This window comes from Neofelis nebulosa, chromosome 5 (assembly GCF_028018385.1).
Source record: "Neofelis nebulosa isolate mNeoNeb1 chromosome 5, mNeoNeb1.pri, whole genome shotgun sequence".
Classification (NCBI taxonomy): domain Eukaryota; kingdom Metazoa; phylum Chordata; class Mammalia; order Carnivora; family Felidae; genus Neofelis; species Neofelis nebulosa.
The window spans coordinates 10,267,965-10,290,165 of NC_080786.1; the positions used below are offsets into that span (position 1 = coordinate 10,267,965).

The window sequence follows — 22,201 nt, forward strand, 5'->3', positions numbered from 1 at the left end:
TTAATCCTGTTGATCTAAACCCACTTATTGGTAGCATGAAGATTACAGAAACTGTTAAAAATAGCAGTTTGGAGACATTTTCTGACTCAAAGCATACTTAGTAGAATGAAACTGTAAGTTCTTGACTTGACCTTGAGTCAGGGGAAGCCATGTGAAATATCCAAAATCCATTTGGATCTAATTTTAAAGATCCTTAGGAGTTACATTGTATGAATATGACAGAACACAATTTCATCAGGTCTTTGTGTCTTAAAATTAAATTCAAAAGACATTACTGTCTAACCTCAAGTTTAAGGGTCTCTAGATACATCTACATATCTTTACTTTTTAATGGAAAGATATTTACATATCTTAACATATGTACATTTATATATGTTAAGATTTCAAAACTCAATCAAGGGGCGCCTGGGTGGCTCAGTCGGTTAAACATCCGACTTTGGCTCAGGTCATGATCTCATGGTTGGTAGGTTCGAGCCTCGTGTCAGGCTCTGTGCTGACAGCGCAGAGCCTGGAGCCTGCTTCAGATTCTGTGTCTGCCTCTTGCCCTGTTTCAAAATGCTCTGTTTCAAAAATAAATACATTAAAAAGAAAAAAACTCAAGTAATCAACTTGACTAGGAGCTACAGACTCCTTAGGGAGAAAAACTTGAGCAGGGGAAGTGGGCTAAGTGATCACCTCTCTATTTATATATTTAGGTATATATTTTCTTTTTTTTTTCCTGCAGTATTTTAAAGCAAATCCCAGATATCATATCTTTTCACCCAGTTATTACCCCATGACATTATGAAGTCATTAACATAATCACATATAGAGTTTAGGGTTGCTGATGGGGTCTCAAATAAGATTCTTAACCTTGCAGCCCAAGTATCTGCTAATAAATAGCTTCGGTTCACTGGTATGCTAATTGCTTTCTTTAGGTGGGTAAACATCTTCTAACCTTAGAATAAATCATAGAAATATAAAAGAGAAGATACCATTAGTATTAATATTTTTTTGTGTTAAGAAAGTGGCTTTGGGGCACCTGGGTGGTTCAGTTGGTTAAGGGTCTGACTTCGGCACAGGTCATGATCTCAGGGTTCATATGTTCAAACCTGGGCATCAGGCTCTGAGCTGACAGTGCAGAGCCTACTTAGGATTCTCTCCCTCTCCTGTCTCTCTCTGCCCTTCCCCCACTTCTGTGTGTACTCTCTCTCTTTCTCAAAAACAAATAAATAAAACTTTTTTAAAAAGCTGCTTTGCATATTTGATGGGTTTTTTTTAAATGTTTTTATTTAGGGGTACCTGCTTGGCTCAGTGTCCAAGCGTCCAACTTCGGCTCAGGTCATGATCTCACAGTTCATGGGTTCAAGCCCTGCATCAGGCTCTGCACTGACAGCTCAGAACCTGGAGCCTGCTTCAGATTCTGTGTCTCCCTCTCTCTCTGCCTCTCCCCCACTCACACTCTATCTTTCAAAAAACTAAATAAGCATTAAAACAAAAGAAAAAAAGTTTTTATTTATTTTGAGAGAAGCAGAGAAAGAGAGAACAGGGGAAGGGCAGAGAGAGAGGGAGAGAGAAAAATCCCAAGCAGACTGTGTACTGTCAGCACAGAGCCTGATGCAGGGCTTGATCACACAAACCTCGAGATCATGACCTGAGCCGAAATCAAGAGGCAGACGCTTCACTGACTGAGCCACCCAGGTGCCCCTGCATATTTGATGTTTTATAGATCTGTCACAGGAGGATGGGTTTGGACTGGTAGCTTTGTAAACTAATTTGGAATGTTTGAGCAATACAGATTTTTTATTTTAAGATGAAACCTTATTAAATTATTCTTAGTATTTTGAAATATCTAAGATACCTTTGGATTCCTAATATTTATACACCTAGGGTATTGGATTTACGAGTATGAATTTCTACCCAGAAAGTTTTGCTTATTATAAGTTAAAGCACTTGAAGTATGTAAAGGGAAATGCTGGAGATGAAGCAGTGCACTATGTGAATACATTTATAAGCACGTTCTTCCAATCCCTAGCCCCTTGTCACTTTCCAATGTAAGAATGACCACAGAGCCTACAAAATGGGGCTGCAATATAGAAAAGCTGCCCGGACACTAACAGGTTGCTAGCCTGTCCTATGTATTTATAGCTTCCACCAAGATGGGCGACTTATGGACTTATGGTCTCTAAGTCCCTCCCTGCTCATCAGAGCCAGCCAGCATCTTAACACACAATTGAATGAAGGAGCATGATAGAATGAAAAATGCTAGGTATGCACCTGGGTTTTGCCATATATTGATTTTTCATTGTGTGCACTGCCTTTCTTCTGCCACTGTAATGTGGGAAAGCACCCTAGAAGAGATGGTCCCAGCGTTAGGAGCATCCACAGGGCCGGAGCTGTTATGCTTATTCTTTGGGTAGCCTTGAGGCGACCCCTACTGGAAGGCAGATGCTACCACAGTCAGAAGAACTCCGAAAATGCATTCCTTCCTGGAAAAAGATAGACTCCTATCTAAACTCAGACTGATGTCTCATTTTATGGGACAAGTTGTCCAACATGTGCCTAAATTACAAACCACACATCCCTTCCAACCTCCAAATCACTGGTGATGAGACAGAAGCAAAACTATGGCACTAAGCAAAACTATATAAATCTTTTCAGCAAGCAGGCTTTATGTGTCCTGAGGCTCTACTAAGGATCAAGATGAACTCTAATGCTGCAGTTCTACAATCCACCAGATCTTGGGACTCAGTCCATGTCAATATTATTATCTATCTGGTATTCCAATAGTGTCACTCCAACCTTGAGAGCTTTCCTTCTTGTCTGTTGCCTCCTTATTGTCAAGTACTCACTTATATCCTGGGTTCCTTTGCAGCCCAGGTCACCCTGGACATCATACAGCACATATGTTCTAGCAGGATATGAAAAGGAATTTTAAGAAAGAACCCAGATGGCAGGAGTCTTATGACATTCTCTTGACCATTCCCATGACTCTATGGGGCTCTAGACCATCCTTGAGGATACAAGAGTGACAAGCCACAACTACATCAAAATTTGTAGCAAATAAGGTAAGTCTGGATACAATTCATGGCAACTTTATCCTAGAAAAAAAAAAAAGGAATTACCGTGTGGCATTCAAGATGGACTAAGTGAAGACCACAAAGAAATTTTTGTAGGGTGTATGGAGATACCAGGTAAATAACCTCAGGTCTAGTGTATGAGATGGGAGACTGGGCTAAACCAGGATTCTTAAGTCCTCATCTTGCTTACCACCATAGTTTACTGCTGCCTATCAAGAAGGTCCATCTTCCCTGCCCCTTTCCATCATAGCTCTCTCCTTCAAATGTCTTTGGCAGTGGTAATTCATGGCCACTGAGTAGTTGGTACACAACAGACCTTAACGTTGTCTGTAAAGTTCTTGGCTGCATATTCCACCTAGGGATGCAATGTGCTAGATACTATAAAAATTCTGCCACCTAAAGATTACCTAAGACATGGATCCTCCCTGACGTGTGTGTGTGTGTGTGTGTGTGTGTGTGTGTGTGTGTGTGTGTGAGCTGCTTTGGAATATAAAGAGCTCCTCATCTTTAGGGACATTTGGTTTTATATCCTTTTTCTAGCTTTAATCCTTGGAACTGGGATTTTTGAATTAGACCCATTGTAAAACCTGTGGGGATTCTAGAAAAAGGCCTAATGCAACTAGGGATGCCACTGGGGCTCTACAAACCAAGGAGTTGTCTCTTACCTCTGTAAAGGAAGACTAAAATAGCTCAGGAATTTTAACTGTGATTCAAGGAAGATAGAAAAATATAACCTTACAATTGAAGAAGTATTCCAGTTTCTTTATAAGAGAGGAATAGTGCATTAGTTGGTTCGGGTAGATCCTGGACATTGGTGGACAATTATTAAAAGTTATTAATTACTGGGGGTGCCTGGGTGGCTTAGTCGGTTGAACGTCTGACTCTTGATTTCAGCTTAGGTCATGATCTCACAGTTCGTGAGATTGAGCCCCATGTGGGAGACTCTGCTGGCAGCATGGAGACTGCTTGGGATTCTCTCTCTCCCTCTCCCTTGTTCTCTCTCTCTCTCTAAATAAACAAACAAACTTTTAAAAAGTTATTACAAATTATGCTGATTGTAAGATGAACTCTTATGTATTTTTTATACTACTTAGGGTTTGCTTGTCATGTTACATTAAGTAAGCCTCATTCCCAACTGTTAATTCTTGAAAGACCAAACAAATGAGCCTCTGAAGAACAGAGGAACAAAGCCAAGACTATGTGAAATTATATATAGTGTTAAAATACATCTGTATAGCCTACTAAATATACACTGTGGATGTACTCCTATCAAAGGGAGGGTGCAAAAAAAAGGTCCCATCAACTCCAGAACTTCATGTCATTTATTCTGAAAGATCAACTCTGAATTAGCATAAATTGTTAGCATCTGACTCCATGCACAGAAACTATGACCCTCCTTATATATCTTAAAAGTTCTACTGGATGTAAACTCTGACTTCTTTCAAAATGTACATTATCAGAACCCTCTTGTAAACAGCATTCTGAACTTTGCTAATATAGGTTTATCAACCAGAGACCTAAGTGTAAAACCAAAAATTACAAAATTTCTGGAAGAAAACATAAGAGAAAATCTTTGTGACTTTAGGGCAAGCAAAAATTTCTTAGATAAGACACAAAAAGCACACAACATAAAAGAAAAAAATAAATTCTTTGGATGTCACAAAAATTAAGAACTTCTGCTCTTCAAAGGATACTATTAAGACAATGGAAACTAGAAGAAAATATTTGCAAATCATATACTTGATAAAGGACTTGTATCCATAATCTATAAAGAGCCCTATATACCAAAGAGTAAGAAGACAGCCCAATTTTTTTTTAATGGGCAAAAGGTTTGAAAAGACACTTCACCAAAGAGGATAAATGGGTGGTAAGTAAGCATATGAAAGTATGTTCTTAAGGAAATGCAAATTAAAACCACAGTGAAATACTACTTCACATTTACTGGAATGGCTAAAAGTAAAGATTGACCATACCAAGTCCTTAAAAGGATGAAGACCAATTGAAACTCTCATATTTTGCTGGTGGAAATTCAAAATGGTACAGGTACCTTTGGAAAACAGAATGCCCGGTTTCTTAAACATGCACGTACCATACAACCCAGCCATTCCTTTCCTAGTATTTACCCAAGTGAAATGAAAACCTATATTCACACAAAAACCTGTACAATAGTGTTGATAGAAGCTTTATTTGTAATTACAAAAAATGGAAACAAACCAAATGTCCTTCAGCTGTGGAGTGATAAACAAACTAGTACATCCATAAGTGTTGTTAGAAAGAATGTAATTTGGTGCAGTCACTTTGAAAAACTGTTTGGCTGTGATTACCAAAGTCAAGCATATACCCCAGCCATTGCACTGCTATCTAGAGACCCAATAGAAATGTGTAATATGTTTACCAGTAGTCTTATACTACAGTGTCCATAGCAGTACTACTTGTAATAACCCTGTAATAAAGGGTCTGACTGCATTTAAAAAAAATTTTTTAAGCCTATATTTATTTTGACAGAAAGAGAGAGAGAGAGAACACACTTTTTTTTGGGGGGGGGGGAGGCGCAGAGAGAGAGGGGAGAGAGAACTCCAAGCATGCCCCGTGTGCCATCAGTGTGAAGCCCAAGATCATGACCTGAGCCGAAATCAAGAGCCAGACGCTCAACCGACTGAGCCACCCAGGCACCCCTAGTCTGACTCCATTTTTGATGTTTGACCGCTGACAGCCCTCAAGCCGCATCACTCCCTTTCTCCGTCCTGTCGCACACCTGGACATGCTGCTAAGAAAACCCGGGTTTCCTTGGTGTGGATGGGAATCCAAGCCACACAAACCCCAGCCTGTGGAAGAGGGAGTCCTCATTTTGGACCTCCTCCACCTCCAGTCACTATAAAAACTCAAGCCACTTGCCCCTTCTGCTCCAGCCAAACAGACTGGCTTGAGTGTTGGCCATGCTTGCCCCCGAAAGCCTCACTATGTGAGAATGAATCTTTCAGACCCTCTCGGTGAGTGTATTGAATCACCATCTCCAGCTCCGAGCCAATTTTGGATGGGTGGATACCACCCTCCACGGAGCAACCACAAAGCAAACCCCAAAGTAGAAACTATTCAAATGCCCAGCTACCAGATAAATGGACAGATAAATTATTGCATAGTCACCCACTGGAACTTACAGGGCAGTAAGAATAAATGAACCTCTATTTCCTGTAATCTTACAATGTTTAATAAAAGGAACCAATGCAAAAGAATATATTATTATTATTTTTTAAAATTTGAGTGTAGTTGACATAATGTTTCACTATTTTCGTGTGTATAACATAGTGATTCATAGTGATTCCATACATTATGCTATGCTCACCACAAGTATAGGTACCATCTGTCACCATACAATGTTATTACAATATCATTGACTGTATTCTCTATGCTGTACCTCTTATTCCTGCGACTTATTCAGTCCATAACCGGAAACCTGTATCTCCCCATCCTCCTCACCCATTTTGCCCATCTCCCACCCCCCTTCTTTCCGGCAACCATCAGTTCTCTGTATTTATAGGTCTAATTCTACTTTTTGTTTATGTATTCATTTGTTTTGTTTTCTAGATTCCACATATGAGTGAAATCATATGATATTTGTCTTTCTCAGTCTGACTGCTTTCACTTAGCACAATACCCTAGGTCCATCCATGTTGACACAAATGGCAAGATCTCATCCTCTTTTATGGCTACGTAATATTTCATTGTGTGTATACATACATAAACATGGGTATATGTATATACTTACATGCACACACACACCACATCTTCCTTATCCAGTCATCTATCAGTAGACACTTAGGGTGCTTCCATATTTTGGCTATGGTAAATAATGCTGCGGTAAACATAGTGCATAGTAGTGCATGTGTCTTTTCAAATTAGTGTTTTCATTTTCTTTGAGTAAATACCCAGTAGTGGAATTATTGGATCATGTGGTATTTCTATTTTTAGTTTTTTTTGAAGAATCTCCATACTGCTTTTTCACAGTGGCTGCACCAATTTACTAGTTTGACAGAAAGTCAATGTTGAAAGTTTCCCATCAACAGTGCATGAGGGGTCCTTTTTCTCCACATCCTTATAACACTTGTTATTTCTTGTCTTTTTTATGTTAGCCATTCTGACAGGTGTGGGATGATACCTCTTTGTGGTTTTGATTTGCATTGCCCTGATGTTGAGTGATATTGAGCATCTTGTCAAGTGTCTGTTGTCTGTCTGGATGTCTTCTTTGGAAAAATATCTATTCAAGTCTTCTACCTGTTTTTTTAACTGGATTGTTTGTTTTGGTGTTAAGTTGTATACTTTTTTTTAATATATATTTTAGATATTAACCCTTTATCAGATATATCATCTGCAATATCTTATGCCATTCAGTAGGTTGCCTTTTTGTTTTGTTGATGGTTTCCTTTGCTGTGCAAAGTGTTTTATTTTGATGTACTCCCAATAGTTTGTTTTTGTTTCCCTTGCCTCAGGAGGCATATCTAGAAAAATGTGTCTATTGATAGCCAATGTCAGAGAAATTACTGCCTATGTTCTCTTCTAGGATTTTTATGGTCTCAGGTCTCACATTTAGGTCTTTACTCCATTTTGAGTTTATTTTTGTGACTAGTGTTAGAAAGTGGTCCAGCTTCATTCTTTTGCATGTAGCTAGCCAGTTTTCCCAAGACCATTTATTGAAGAGACTGTCTTTTCCCCATTGTATATTCTTGCCTCCTTTCTCATAGATTAATTAGCCATCTAATTGTGGGTTTATTTCTGGACTCTCTATTCTGTCTATTTTTCTATGTGTCTATTTTTGTACCAGTGCCTTTTGATTACTGTAGCTTTGTAGTATATCTTGAAATCTGGAATCATGATACCTTCAGCTTTGTTCTGCTTTCTCAAGATTGCTTTGGCTATTCAGGATCTTTTGTGGTTCCATACAAATTTTAGTATTATTTGTTCTAGTTTCTGTGAAAAATGCTATTGGTATTTTGATAGGGAATCACATTAAATCTGTAGATTGCTTTGTGCAGTATGGACTTTTTAACAATATTAATTCTTCCAATCATGAGCATGGAATATCCTTCCATTTGTGTCATCTTCATTTTCTAATATATTCTTTATGACTGCATTTAAATAAAGGGTAAGAGCAGGAAAAGTTAACCTATGTTAAAAGTCAGGATGGTCACCACCATTCTTAGAGTAGTAGGTTACTGGAAAGGAGCACAAAGTGGGTGCTTTTTTGAATGTCAGGCTCAATTTGGAAAAAAAATAAAAGCGGAGCAGGATGAGGGAATGTTCTCAGCTCTGAGGGACGAGGTCTGGCTTGGCCCTTTGGGCTGAAGGATTAAGAATGTGAACTGGCTCCATCCAGTGGCCAAATGTGGCTATGCATGTCAATGCTTAAAAGCAGGACATGACAGGCCTCTCTTGGACGCCTCATAGTGTCAGTCAATTTTGGGAGTGGGGTGATGATTCTGGGCTCATAAATGGGATAGAGCATGTCAGTAGGACCTGAAATCAGTATTTCTGTCCTGCTACAGAAATCTGGGCTCAGCCAGGCTGAGGGGGGACAAATGACTTCCCTGAAGGGAAAGTTAGGAAGCCCAGGGAAAGGTGGACCCTACCCCAGCCCTCCTATCTCCATCCAGGCTTTATCTGCCCCATGAGGCAGTCTGGGCTGGGTTTGGACTTCAGCTTTACTCAGGTATATGCTAATCTAGTGATCCCCATTCTAGAAGTGAGGGAACTGAGGCCCAGGTAGTTTGGCTTATGTAAATAGCAGAATTAAGATTTCAACTCAGGTCTGTCTAGCTCCAAACCCAGCCCTAAACCGTGATTCTCTATGTAGTGTCTTAACCTCTTCTGTTCCATGGCTCCCTCTGGAAGTCTGTGAAGCCTATGGACCCATCTCAGAATACTGTTTTAAAAATCATAAAATAAAATACATAAGGGGGAATGGGGGAGGGAAAAAATACATAAGATTAGCGATCCTATTGAAATTGCCAAGAACTGATGATCTTATTAAAACACATATACCACAATATTTTTTCAATTGTGGCATAGCATGTGCTATCTATGTGTTTCTTTATTGATGTCTTAAATACAAAGTGGGTCTGAAAGCAATTTTCAGAAAGTGATGAGTGTAAATATTTTGAAATGTCTGCTACACTGGTGATGTGAATAAAACTATCAGTGACTTCACTGGTGACAAGTCATGTATCACATTCTGTTTGAAGGAAATGTTGAATTTCCATCAGAGGTCAGTGAAAATAAGGATGTAATCGTGTTCTTATCTAAGTACCTGGATCTCCTGCATACTAGGCTGGGTCCATTGGGGATCCCAATGGGATCCCTTTCTGGGAACAGGGACAGCTTGAGCTATGCAGAGCCTAGATTGTTTTCTTGTGAAAGGAGCAGACCAGGGAGGGCCACTGGCTGAATGATATAAGGTAGAACACAGAAGGCATGTTTTATTTTCATAATTGTGTTTTGGTTTTATTTTGCATTAGGGAATAGCATCAAAGCTTTGATTTTATCGAAAGTATTCCATGAGACAGAGCTGGTACGAGTATTTAAGTTTCAAAAAGGTGATGAGTTGATTTAGAGAGAATATTCATACAATAATATGTAGTACAGGTGGTACGGGGATGTGGCAAAAAATGTGAAAGGCAGGGGGCACCTGGGTGGTTCAGTGGATTAAGTGGCTGTCTGACTTTGGCTCAGGTCATGATCTTGTGGTTTGTGAGTTGGAGCCCCGCATCGGGCTCTCTGCTATCAGTGCAGAGCCTGCTTTGGATCCTCTCTCTCTCTCTCTCTCTCTCTCTCTCTCTCTCTCTCTCTCTCTCTGCTCCCCCCCCCCCACTCACACACACTCCCTCTCCCTCTCTCTCAAAATAAATAAAACATTACAATTTTTTTGAAAGGTGGGGAAAATGTGAAAGTGGTAGCAATCCTGTTTCGAATCACTGGATTAGGAGATAGGAATCACTTTCATTTTACAGAATTTGAGAGGTTCTTCTGGTTCAGCCCAGCAGTCCCTGCAGCCCTGAATGGGACCAGGGGCTGACGTAAATACATGGTATTTAGGAAAGGCTCAGCAATCCTGGTCCACACCCTTTTATTTCTGGATACACTCAAGGGCAGCATTTCAAACCGTAGGTCACCACCCAGAAGCGGGTTGTGAAATCAGTTAAGGGACCACGTCCAGCATTTAGAAAATATGAAATAGAACAGAGTAGAAAATATCAAAGCATGTTGTGGGTAGTTAGGGTAATTATTATTTTGTGATGCTTATGCTGTGGACCGCCAGGCAAAATACATTTCCTCCAGTGGGTTACAGGGGAAAGCATCTGCTCTGTGCAAACAGGCTTGCCTTAACCCAAGCCTCTCTCTATAACCCTTGAGCCTCTCTCTATATCCAGAGCCCTCTATTTTGGAGGGATTGAGTTCTCCAGGAGGGAGGACTGGGACCAGGCCAAATAGGCCCCTGGAGCTTTTCAATGTCTGTCACCTTCCTGATCTCAGCCTGATGTTCCTCTTTCCAGATTTTCAGCTCACACCCAGGTCTTTTGCTTCCAAACATTCCATCACATTTCCAGTTACAGCATTTATCTCTTATGGTTTCCTCATTTTGTGGCCACACTTCCCACTCCAATGTACAATATCTGGGTGGAGGATGTGTTCATCCTGAAGCAGCCTCTGTGTTGTTCTGCCCCACGTCTTCTAGGACCTGCCATCCTGGGGAACCAGAGGAGGCAGAGGGTCCTCTATAGATCTCAAGGGGTTCAGCCCCCCGATTTGGCTTAGCGCTGTCTCCCATTGATCTCCCTAAGGGTGGCTGGGTGGCGATTTGAGGGAGCAATCCTTGGATAGAGTATGTAGATAACTGTGTTGGCAGACCCTAAGACAAAGGGTTGAGTGTACATTTTAGTTTGGTCTATATGAAATTGCCGTTTTAATAAGTCCAAGAAGATTGGCGATTGGCAAGGTCATGTGGTTCAAGTAGTAGTTTATTGAGGGGACACAGGCAGGAGAGTAGGGAAGTGAGGCAGGGGAGGGAAGGATGCCAATAAAGATTATGTTACCTCTGTTACCCTGTGGGTAGCTGCAACCTGGAGAAACTCAGGGTAGTATACAACACACATCTCAGGGGCAAGGTTGGTGGGGTAGTTTTGTACCAACTCACCCCAGTCATTTGTTAAGGAGTCTTGAGGGGAGGGGGGCACCATATAGCTGGACACGGGCAAAACAGGCGTCGTTAGCCAGAGCAAGCCCTCAGAGGAAGTAGTGTGGGCACTGCCAGTGGGAAATCAGCCGTGTATATTGAGCAGGTAAGGCCAGAGTGAGGCCAGGGGATAGGAGGACCACCAAAGTGTCCACTGCGGGTGAGGCCACAGGATAGGAGAATCACCAAAGTGTCTGCTGTAGAAGCTATTCCCATGGATTTTCAAAGTGCCATTGGCTCTTGGCCACATACTCGAGTGTATAAGAAAACACAGTCATAGTTTTCTATAATATCTTATTTTCTGTTTTGAGACCCTAATCCACAGGATATTGAAAAGTAAGCCTCAGTTACTGTGAGGGTCACCCATTTCCCAGAACCTCATCACTTCTATGAGATTCAGTCAGTGCCAAGGTTCAACACTGTGCCATCTGGTCTTTGGTGGCATCTGCCCATGGGGGTCTTCACTTAGATGTCATTTCCTGCCTTCCTGTTGGTCACCAGTCCCTCCCATCCACACTCAATCTGATCTGCTGGCACCTTCAGCCCCGGCAGGGCACTGAATACGTCATTCAACTGCTTCTGTGCCAGGTGAGGGTGTGGGATGGGGGCTGCCTGTAGCCCTGCTCATCTTGGATTCACCATTACCGTGTCCCTCTGCCTCTGGACCCCATAAACCCCAGGACTCTGGCTGGGAGGCAGAGCACAGAATCTCTCTAATGTCTACATTGACTTGCTTCTCTCAGACCTCTTATCTTCTCCCTGGCCTGGGGAGTAATTTTTTAGATTGATATAGGATAGAAAGGGAAGCTTGATTTCCTCAAGCCCCTGTATTCTTGTATCATAAATGTGTTTAAAAAATATTTTAACATGGGATGCCTGAATGGCTCAGTCCGTTTAGCATCTGACTTCACCTCAGGTCATGATCTCATGGTTCATGGGTTCAAGCCCTGCATCGGGCTCTGTGCTGACAGCTCAGAGCCTGGAGCCTGCTTTGGATTCTGTGTGTCGCTCTCTTTCTGCCCCACCCCCGCTTGCACTCTGTCTCTTTCTCTCTCAAAAATGAATAAACATTAAAAAACTTTTTTTGTAAATGAATAAAAAATGAAAATATTTTAACAATTATATTTCAGAATTTTTTAAACTTTTTATTTTAAAATAAAATTATCTAAATTATAGACATGAATTTTAAGAAATAATTCCAAGAGCTCCTGTATACCTTTCATCCAGTTTCTCCCCTTGTAACATCTTGCAAAACTATAGTACAATGTCGTGTCCGGGAAATTGATATTGATAAAATCCCCCTACTTTATTCAAGTCTGACCAGTTTTCTGTGCACTAGTGTGTGGTGTGTGTGCACATGTGTGCATTTAGTTCCATGCAGTTTTATCTCATGTAGATTTGTGTGACCGTGAGAACAGTTCTGTCACCATGAGGGCCCCTCATGCCATTCTTTCATAGTCAAACAATTGCCATGCGCTTCCTTCCTTGAGCCCTGGCATCCACTAATCTGTTCTAATCTGTTTGGTCTTGAGTAGTGTTCCATGGTAGGCATGGAATTTATTTAATCATTTTCCCACCGAGGACAACTGGATTGTTTCAAGTTCTGAGGCATATAATTGGTTTCTAACATATTTTGCTTTATGTTTTTAAAAACATTATTCTGAGAGAGAGTCCAAGGCTTTGTTACACTATCCCAGGGGTCCATTGGCACAAAAGTGTCGTTCTAAAGGAGAAGAGGACTATGTATCTCCACATTTCCTTCTCTCCATAGGGACTGGGTTGGAATGGGAACCACAGAAGGAGCTATTTCAGAGCCTCACATCTTCTGTGCTGCTGGGGGAAACCTGAGGCAGGTGGTCTCTGTCACCACAGTGAGTCACCGAGCTGATCTTCACTGTAATGAGGGGAGTGTGTCTGTGGAAAGGAGAGTCGGAATGAGAAGGGCCCGGAAGAAAGAGAGGGGCCCAGGCACACAACAAATTTAAACCCAACCATGGCCCCAAACTTAAGGAATATCTGTTATGCTCATGATGGGGTGGTGAGTGATTCTGAGGAGACAGAGTCTCAGGGCCAAGTCCCATACCTGTATCTTCAGGGGCAGGGAACAGCTGGGAGAAGGGAGCTGTGAGTGGGCTAGAGCATTCAAGGATGCAAAGACTCAGAGCTAGAAGTGACTGTGATAGCACAAGCTGCTGGGAGTTTTAGCAGAGGTAACCTCCTGCTAGGTGCAAGCCCATTTCATTCGGCGACCTCAGCTGGCACTGATCTACACTTGACTTCACCTCTTTTGGTTGGAGGAGTCAGGGCACACGTTGTGATGACCACTGAACCTCTGTCCTCCAAGAGTAGACCCCTAACTGGGGTGTTTTGGAGGAAGCTCGTGCTATATCTAAGTACCAAGGAATGTCAGTAACTAAGAAGCCGTTTAGGAGAAAGATGCTACAGAAAAGTCAGGGGTGCATCAGAGTCTGCAGGAGGAGACCATAAGTCATCAGAGGTAAACCAGCCACCATTGTGCAACTGCTAAAGAATGAATGGGCATTGGCATTGAGCATCAGTGGCTGCTCAGCTCACAAGAAGAGTGACAACCACACAGTACATGCCTCCCGATGGATGAATAGCACCACCTGTGAAGTATAAGAGCTGAATCTGATCAGATCTCTAGCTTCCAATTTACAGGAAAACAAGAGGGCAGAGAAACGTTCAACACCACCACAAGGATGCAATCAGCACAGTCTAGACCATGGGAAACCTGACATACAGGACGAACAACCAGTTTCCTCAATAAGTTTTGAGGAAAAGCAAAAAGATGGAGGTGGAGAAAGAACCTATAGGTTTAAAAAGACAATATATAAACCAACCATTCACAGTGTGTGGACCTTCCTCTATAGACAGAAGAAGCCTCAGGGACTGGAGTCTGTGTACAAAAAACATTAGTACCAGCCTTGGAGAAGAGCAGGTAATTCTTGGGGAGGCTTTCTACATAGAAGCATGCATTCCCTCAGTAAACTTTTATTGAGTGTTTGCAGTGTGTCCATGCCATTGGCCAGACTATGGTGCGAGGGATCCTCAGATGGGTGACAAATAACTTCTGTCCTGGAATAGCTAACTAGATCTGAGTTGGAACGGTTGGAGAGCAGGAAGGAGAAAAAAATCAAACAGAATATTCACGTACATTGTAGGCAAGAGAGCACTGATATGGGAGCCAGAAAACCCTGGTGGGTTCTCGTCAACCGTGTGTTTCTGGGCAAGGTTCTCTGAGCCGTAACGTAAGCGCTATATTAAAGCTAACATGTAATATGTGGTTGAAGACATTTTGATAAGTGAACAAATACATTGATTTCAAACAAATAAGCTTGTAGCAAGGGACTGGTAAGTGGTACAAAAGTTACACATGCCCCCCCCACCAAGCTGAAAGCAGCCCCCTCCTAGGGCCCTGAACATGACAGGCTGGGCAGATGTACAAAAGGAGAGACATGTCTGGGTGGCTGGAAGGGATCAGCCGGTGGGGGCAGCACAGAAAGAGGAAATGGAAGAGGTGAGATGAGTAAAATTTCCTTCCTGTTGTGCCGTCAATGGAGCATGATAGGAAGAAGTTGGTCTGGCCTGACATCTAATCAAAGTAAGTAAACATGGGCTTTACCAGAACTTATAAACTTGGGGGCAAGTTTGTTTAGGAGTTCCAACTTCAAGACCCTAGAGAGGGTCCGACTGACCCTGTCACGGGCTTAGCTCGGAATGGGGTGAAGTTTGCCCAGGGAAGACAGAGAAATGGAGAGAAAGAGATCGAGAGTGAGGCAGAGGATGAGGCAGGGCCAAATTGGGGCTTGTCCGTCAAAACGTCAGCTTGTCCAGTGCTGGTTGGGTTATGTCAGCAAATCAACTGCCCGGCTCTCTAGCTTCTGCTCTGTGAGGGTAGCACCAGGTACTCTGTGTGCAGATGAACCACTCTGACTGTGAGGAATTTGTGGTCTGGTAGGGAGACAGATTTGTCCTTGAACAATATTTCTCTTACAGACTCAGGAAGCTCAGAGCAGGGCATTAGGGATGTTTGGAGAGGCCTGGAGAGACTTGAGGAAGCTTCTGGGGAGGAGATGGGCTTAGAGTTGGCTGGCAGAGGACAGGAAGGGTCAGGCTGCAGGCAAAATGTCCACAGGTTCACAGTTGGTCCTTGGCTGGCAATAGAAGCAGATGTTTTGAAAATGTGATGCCACTTTTTGCTGTAATGGTAAATGTGTCCAGTGTGTTAAAATTGTGTCTTAGGAGTGTGTCAGGACAGTATGAATTTTAAGGTCTCCATTCTGAAGTTGAAGCAGCACTGTATCCTGTAGGAGATGCCCTGTGCATCCCAGCTGCCTGTCATCAGGGGCTGGGTCCACACTCTTCCCAGGGCAAATAATTGTTGCACTTCTTTTTTTTTTTTTTTTTTAATTTTTTTTTTCAACGTTTTTTATTTATTTTTGGGACAGAGAGAGACAGAGCATGAACGGGGGAGGGGCAGAGAGAGAGGGAGACACAGAATCGGAAACAGGCTCCAGGCTTCGAGCCATCAGCCCAGAGCCTGACGCGGGGCTCGAACTCACAGACCGCGAGATCGTGACCTGGCTGAAGTCGGACGCTTAACCGACTGCGCCACCCAGGCGCCCCAATTGTTGCACTTCTTGAAGAGAGCAAAGAAGATGAGTTCAGAGACTTCTTCCCCCCAGCCCACTTTGATATGGGGATGTCCCCTTTGTCCTTGACTGGTGCTGTCTCTGCTTTGGCTGCTTTGGGGCTGGTGGAGAACAGCTAGTAACTAAACCCCAGGAGGAGAGCACTGTCTCTGCAGGAGAGAATTTGGGCAAGTGCTGCCCAGCTGTCTGCCACCTGCACTTCTCAGCAACAATCCCTGGGCAGAGAAGAGGGGGTCAAGAAGGAAAAGCGCAGGACAAGCGGTGGGCCGGTGCTGCTACTGGGCCAGGATTGGGGTGGGTCTATGGCGGGCAGGGTGAATTCCGGGAGAGTCTACCTAGCCAGGCTCAGACCTTCCTGGAATTCCCTGCCCCCAGAACTATGACTGACTTCCTCTAGCTGGAACCTGCCCATTCCAGGAGGACCCAGCCCTTGCTCGGAAGATGCCTCAGTGAATTCTGGGGAAACCTGGCTACCCATGCAAGGGCTCTGAACCCTCACAACCTGCCCTGCATACCAGAGCATAGGTGTTTGAGGTGCTATGGGTGGAAATTCAACTCAACAGGAAGCAGATGGGCTGAGGTATTTCAAAAGAGGATGAGAGGGGTGCCTGGGTGGCTCAGTAGGTTAAGCATCTGACTCTTGATTTCAGCTCAGGTCATGATCCCAGGGTCGTGGGATTGAATCCCGCGTTGGGCTTTTCACTTAGTGTGGAGCCTGCTTAAGATTCTCTTTCTCTTCCTCTGTCCTTCTCCCTCAGCTCATGCTCTCTCTCTCTCTCAAAAAAAAATTGAGGTGATTTGAACAGCAAAACCAATGATAATAATGGAATAAAATTAATACTCATGAGTCCATACTGATATATATAAATAAATAGAGAGAAAGGCCAAGTCTTTCTTACAGCAAAATCCAATTAATAAATGTAAAAAGAACGATGGAAGTTGTGAGAGGGTGAGAGGTCTTAGCCCCTGAGCTGGAATTTTTAATGCAGAAATTCAAACTGGCCTCATTTTGTAAAGTTTCTGGGTAAATGGCTGGGCAGGAGAGTTTTGCAAGTTTTGGCATAGCTCAGCAAAAGTAATTATCACTCGTACTGGCAAAGGGTGAAGCCAGTGTTCCAGACCTGCCAGGGTTACCACTCGGGCAACTGGTTTGAGCAATAGCACAGAGGTTACTCCCTTTCTGGTTATGCAGCAGATGGAGGTGCATGGGACCTCTGGACACCGAGCCAAAACTCTGGTCGTGTGTAAGGAAATCACAGCTCTGGCAGAAAGGCAGGATGAAGACCCACTGGAAGATCCAAATCTTCTTTTGACTATTGAAGAGTTAAATGAGTTTATGGTGAAAAGTAAGGACCTATGGCTCTCTCTTGAGTTGCCACTGGCAGCCTTTGGATACAGTTCACTCTAAAACCCCAAATGAGGGGCACCTGGATGGCTTAGTTGGTTCAGTGTCTGACTTCAGCTCAGGTCATGATCTCGTGGTTCCTGAGTTCGAGCCCCGCTTTGGGCTCTGTGCTGACAGCTCAGAGCCTGGAGCCTGTTTTGGGTTCTGTGTCTCCCTCTCTCTTTGCCTCTACACCACTTGTACTCTCTCTCTCTCAAACCTAAGTGAAACATTAAAAAATAAAATAAAATCCCAGATGAGACCCCAAAGGAGCATGATGGTCACTAATCTACCCAACTGTCACGTTAATTGCATCTTGTTTTGTTTTTGTTTTCGAAAAAAAAAAAAAATTCTCCCAAGAATGTCCTAGATTCTGTATGCACATACAAATCTCCAGGACTTCAGTGTGACTGACATGATAAAATGTGATATAAATAAACTTTACTAGCGCACACACACACACACACACAAAGAATGATAGAGATAGAAAATCACCATTTGGGAAACAACACAGTAATAATTGTCAGAAAGCGTCATCAATGAATGTTAATATTAGCGGGCAAAAGTTGATAAGAAAGGGTATTTGCGTAGTCTCAAAGTACCTCCCTACAAGATGCTTCTTAATTACAAAAGAATAAGTAGTAATTTCACAGTGGAAACCCTGCAGACACTATCTTACCGGGTGATTACAGTTAATGTTGCCAGTAATGAGACATATTAAAATCATGCACATCTGGTATAATGCACTGAGAAGGACACAACATCACTTCTGTGGTGTCCCTGCCTAAAATACATAGCCATAATTTACCCTTGAAGAAGCATCAAACCAAAAGTTAGGGATGTTCTACGGTTCTCTTCAAAACTATCAAGGTCATGAAAGACAAAGCAAGACTGAGGAACTACCCTAGAAATGGGGATACTAAGGAGCCATAACAACCAAAAGCAATGTGGGAGTCTGCTTCAGATCTTGGACCAGAGAAATGACATTAGTGAGACAGTTGGTGACATTTGAATAAGGTCTGTAGATTAGTGAATAGTATTGTGTCAATGTTAGTTTCTTGCTTTGGATCATTATACTATGGTTCTGTGGTTAACATTAGAGGAAGCTGGCTGACAGGCATATAAGAATTTTGTGCGCTAAGTTTGCAAATCGAAAAATTATTTTAAAATAAAAAGTTGGGAGAAGGGGAGGATGAGGAAGGAGCCTAGGTTCTAGAACTTAGCTGTCCTAATTCTCTCAAGAGAATTATACGGAATGAAAACAAGCCAGTCTTAAAAGGTTATCCATCCCTGGGATGGAGCCAGGGCTCTGTGGCTTCTGTTGGGCATCTCCCTACTCCTAATTGTCCTATTGGTAACCAGCACTTAGCCTGGAGACACTTGAAGACCCCCCCGCTTGAAAAGTCCTCTGCTCCCTTCTGTTGGAGTGAGAACCCATCATGGCCTGGCCTCCACTCTAGGTGGCCCGTGGACCCCAGGGAAAGGCAAATGTTTAAGGCCATGTCCACCTCTCTGGGGACATTCAGTTCTCATCATTACTGTCTGAGGGAGGCAGCATCCCCACCCCCAATACAGATCTGAATGGCAAGGCTCAGAGAGGTGAAGACACCATCTCTAGATCACATAGCAGGTACACACAGAGCCAGATTCAAGCCGGGCAGTGTGTTGACCCCAATGCCAGTGCCTGTGACTGACCACCTGGCATTATTCTGTTACTGCTTAATTCAAGTAGAGACAACAGACATTCACCAAGCACCTGCTGTGTATCAGGCTGCAGGGGGTTGGAGGTAAGGGTGGCTAGACATCATCCCTGGGCCACAGGTACTGTCCCAGAAAAGAGGTACCTTCATCTTGGCAAGCATATGGTGGCAGAATGTCACACACACATATTCATTCAGTTTCTGCTCTTTTCTGGCCCTAGGCTTAGGCTGGTGGGTTCGGTATAGTCCCTGCCTGGGAGTTCCTGACCCAGTAGGAGAGCAGACAAGTAAGTAGGCAGAGGGAGAAGAGTGGGGGTGGAGAGGGAAGATGGTTTGGAAAGTCTAGGAAATGAAAATATTGCTGACGCTTTGGGGGGCAGATGCAGCAGGGCTTGCTGGGAGTTAAGGCCAGAGGAGATGAGGGGCAGGATGGGGTATGATGGTACTGGAGAGATGTCTGAAATCAATGCAGCTGGAGGTTGGGGAAAGCTGCCTAGCAAAGGCCTGGAGTTCTGAACTGCGGCTGTTCATCATCTGCTTGGCTCCCCTGCTGGGGAAATGGTCCAGAGAAGTGTGGCTGGGGACACATGTTTTCCAAAGACATTAGACTGTCTTTGGGTGGGGGGAGTTGCTCCTTCGGGGGGGCGGTCATTTGAGCTTGACTCATTTCAAATGAGGGGAAATAGCTTATGGCTCTGCAGCTGAGGCGGGGCAGGGGCAGGCCCAAAGGGGATGCTTTGTTCCAGCCTCAGAACAGGATGTGTGCAGGGCACTGTCCAGAGAGGAGATTCGCACTCCCTCTACACTTCCCTGAGGAAGAAGGACCCGGGTGCTGCTGCTCTCCTGGACAAGGTTGGACATCCCCAAGCAAGTTGGTCTGGCTCTGGTAGGTTATGGCCACTGCTGGAATGGGGTGGACTCTACCCAGGGGAGAGGGGAGAGACTGCATCCAGGGACTTGGAGAGTGGCCACAGGTGTGGGGAGAGGGAAGTGCTAACAGGTCAGTGTGGAGCTTTCTCTCTGGGACAACTCTCGGAACAAGTGCCTCAGCACTAGGGAGTACGGCAGTTTGCTGGTTCCTTCCCTCTTTGGCTCCAGCTCTGAGAATCTGTTTTGTGGATTCTGTAAGGCCCTGAAAGTTGGTGTCAGACATGGCTGTGTGGTCTCAGGGATTCCCTTTTGTCTCTGGGTCTCTGGTTCCCCAGCTGAGACAGATGAGAAGGTCTTTAAGGGCCCCCTCCAAGGGCTGAGGTTATTCTTTGCATGTCAACACTCTTTTCTTATGCCCCCTTGCTCTCTCTTGTTACCCCTCACCCAAGTTCTGAGCCCCCTTCTGCCCCAGATAGTCTCAGAATTTCCTCTTATCCCTCTTAAGCTAAGCCAAGAGTCATTTTGGGGCCTGGAAGGGAACCAGTAATTCTATGTCAGGCACTCACCTAATTATTATAAAACCTTCAGGAAGGAGATATTTTACAGGTGAGAAAACTAAGGCTCAGAGAGGCTAAGTAATTTGCCCGGTGTTACTCAGCCATTAAGAAGTAGACCAATCTCTTCTGTCTATTCCATGCTGCACCATGCTGAGTATACCACCCTCCCTGGGGGCAGTGGAGGTGGTGATTGTGTTTCATTTTGAACCAAGAATAATGCCGAAATATAAATGCAGGCAACAGTGAGAGAGACTAAGGAAAGAAATGCAAAAATGATTTGGGAAACATGTGAAAATCATACCTTCTTCTGCAACAGCAGCTCTTTAAAGAGTAGGGCTCTAAACTTGCTGAGTTTTTATTAACTGAAGTAAGCTCTGGGAGGAGGGGTTGCCCTGTGAGTTTCTCAATGTCACCAACATCCCCATTCCCTGATAAGAGCCAGGAAACATTGAGTAATGTGGGGTCCCAGGGAGCATGGGGAACAGGAGGGTCTCACAGATCCCAGGGCCCAGGAGTCGGGGAGTCTATCAGGAGACTTCAAAGGCACTCACGCCCTGCAGGGGACCGGACAAGGCCACTCTTTTCCAGCCAGGCTCTCTGTGATTCCACAAATCCGGGGAGGTTTAGTGCAGTGGATGGAGCCATGGGCATGAAAACAGACAAGATTTACCAAAATATTCCCAGAGACTATTCCTGGAGGCAGCTAGCCTCTTTTCTATTTTTCTCTTACATTTCCACATTTTACATTGAGCATGTATGATTTTTGTAAGCAGGAAAAATACATGTTAGAAAAGTAAAGAGAGAAGGAGAGCATGTAATGGTCCACTGCTCGGAGATTCAGAGCTCTAAGGTCAGCTCTGCCTAACTGGTAGTGAGTGTGGCTCTGGGCTTTCTGTGAAACCGGGGAGGTGACACATGCTGCCTGTAACAAGGGAGCCAGGAGGACTTGGAGGGCCAGGATATAAAGGCGCCTGGAGAAGTAAGGGGCCCCGTGTACACGTCAGGACCGGTTACTATTGTTTTCACAGTGTTTTGTGCATCACAATGAATTTAAATGCAGTGCTTTCCACAGTGGACCATGAAGAGGGCATCTGTCCTTTCCCGTGAGTCTGAGGCGAGAGCTCACAGCAGTGGAGCTCCCAGTGTGTGGTCCAGGGCTCTGGCCCTGGAGCCAACTGCAGGGACTCAATTTCTGACTCTGCAGCACACTTGCTGAGTATCCTTGGGCAAGTAACTCCCCCTCTCTGAGCCTCAGTTCCTCATTTACAAAATGGAAATAACAATAGTGCTTATCTCCTAAGGTTGTTGTGAGCAGTGAGGACAAGAATACGTAGAAAGTTTGGAGGAGGGAGTCTACAACTGGCCTGTTATTTTCTTTGAGAGGCAGTATAACTTAGCGTTCTAGAGCATGGACTCTGGATTTCAGTTCCTGGACCTACTACTTACTCCCTTGCCAGGTGACATTGGACCAGTTCCCTAATCTCTCTGTGTCTCAGTGTTTTCAGCTAGAAAATGGGGCTGATGATAATATTTAACTTCTGTAAGGTAAATGTGAGAATTAAATAAGTTAATACATGTACAGCTCCTTGCCCCAGCACCCAGCACACCATCAAGGCTCTGTGGTGTTAGCTGTTATAAAGAAGGCACGGGGGACGCCTGGGTAGCTCAGTCAGCTAAGCATCCGATTTCAGCTCAGGTCATGATCTCCCCGCTCTGGGGTTCGAGCCCCACGTT

The 22,201-nt window shown here is 43.8% G+C and overlaps 1 protein-coding gene and 1 pseudogene across 8 annotated transcripts in view; both read left to right on the forward strand.

Annotated features, from left to right (window-relative positions):
- Positions 1 to 22,201, forward strand: part of ACKR2 (atypical chemokine receptor 2) — a 60,969-nt gene that overhangs the window by 25,173 nt on the left and 13,595 nt on the right. For 6 of the 8 annotated variants that reach the window (XM_058729604.1, XM_058729600.1, XM_058729601.1 and 3 more), the window contains one exon: positions 2,855 to 3,047. Coding sequence is in view for 1 of the 8 variants with exons in the window: in XM_058729599.1 (XP_058585582.1) it covers positions 19,773 to 19,926 (154 nt within the window). In the remaining 7 variants the exon portion in view is untranslated. Of the gene's footprint in view, positions 1 to 2,854; positions 3,048 to 19,761; positions 19,927 to 22,201 lie in introns of those variants that run through there. The other 2 variants (XM_058729599.1, XM_058729606.1) reach the window with 2 other exon arrangements.
- On the forward strand, positions 16,985 to 19,034 carry LOC131513034 (putative uncharacterized protein C6orf52; annotated as a pseudogene).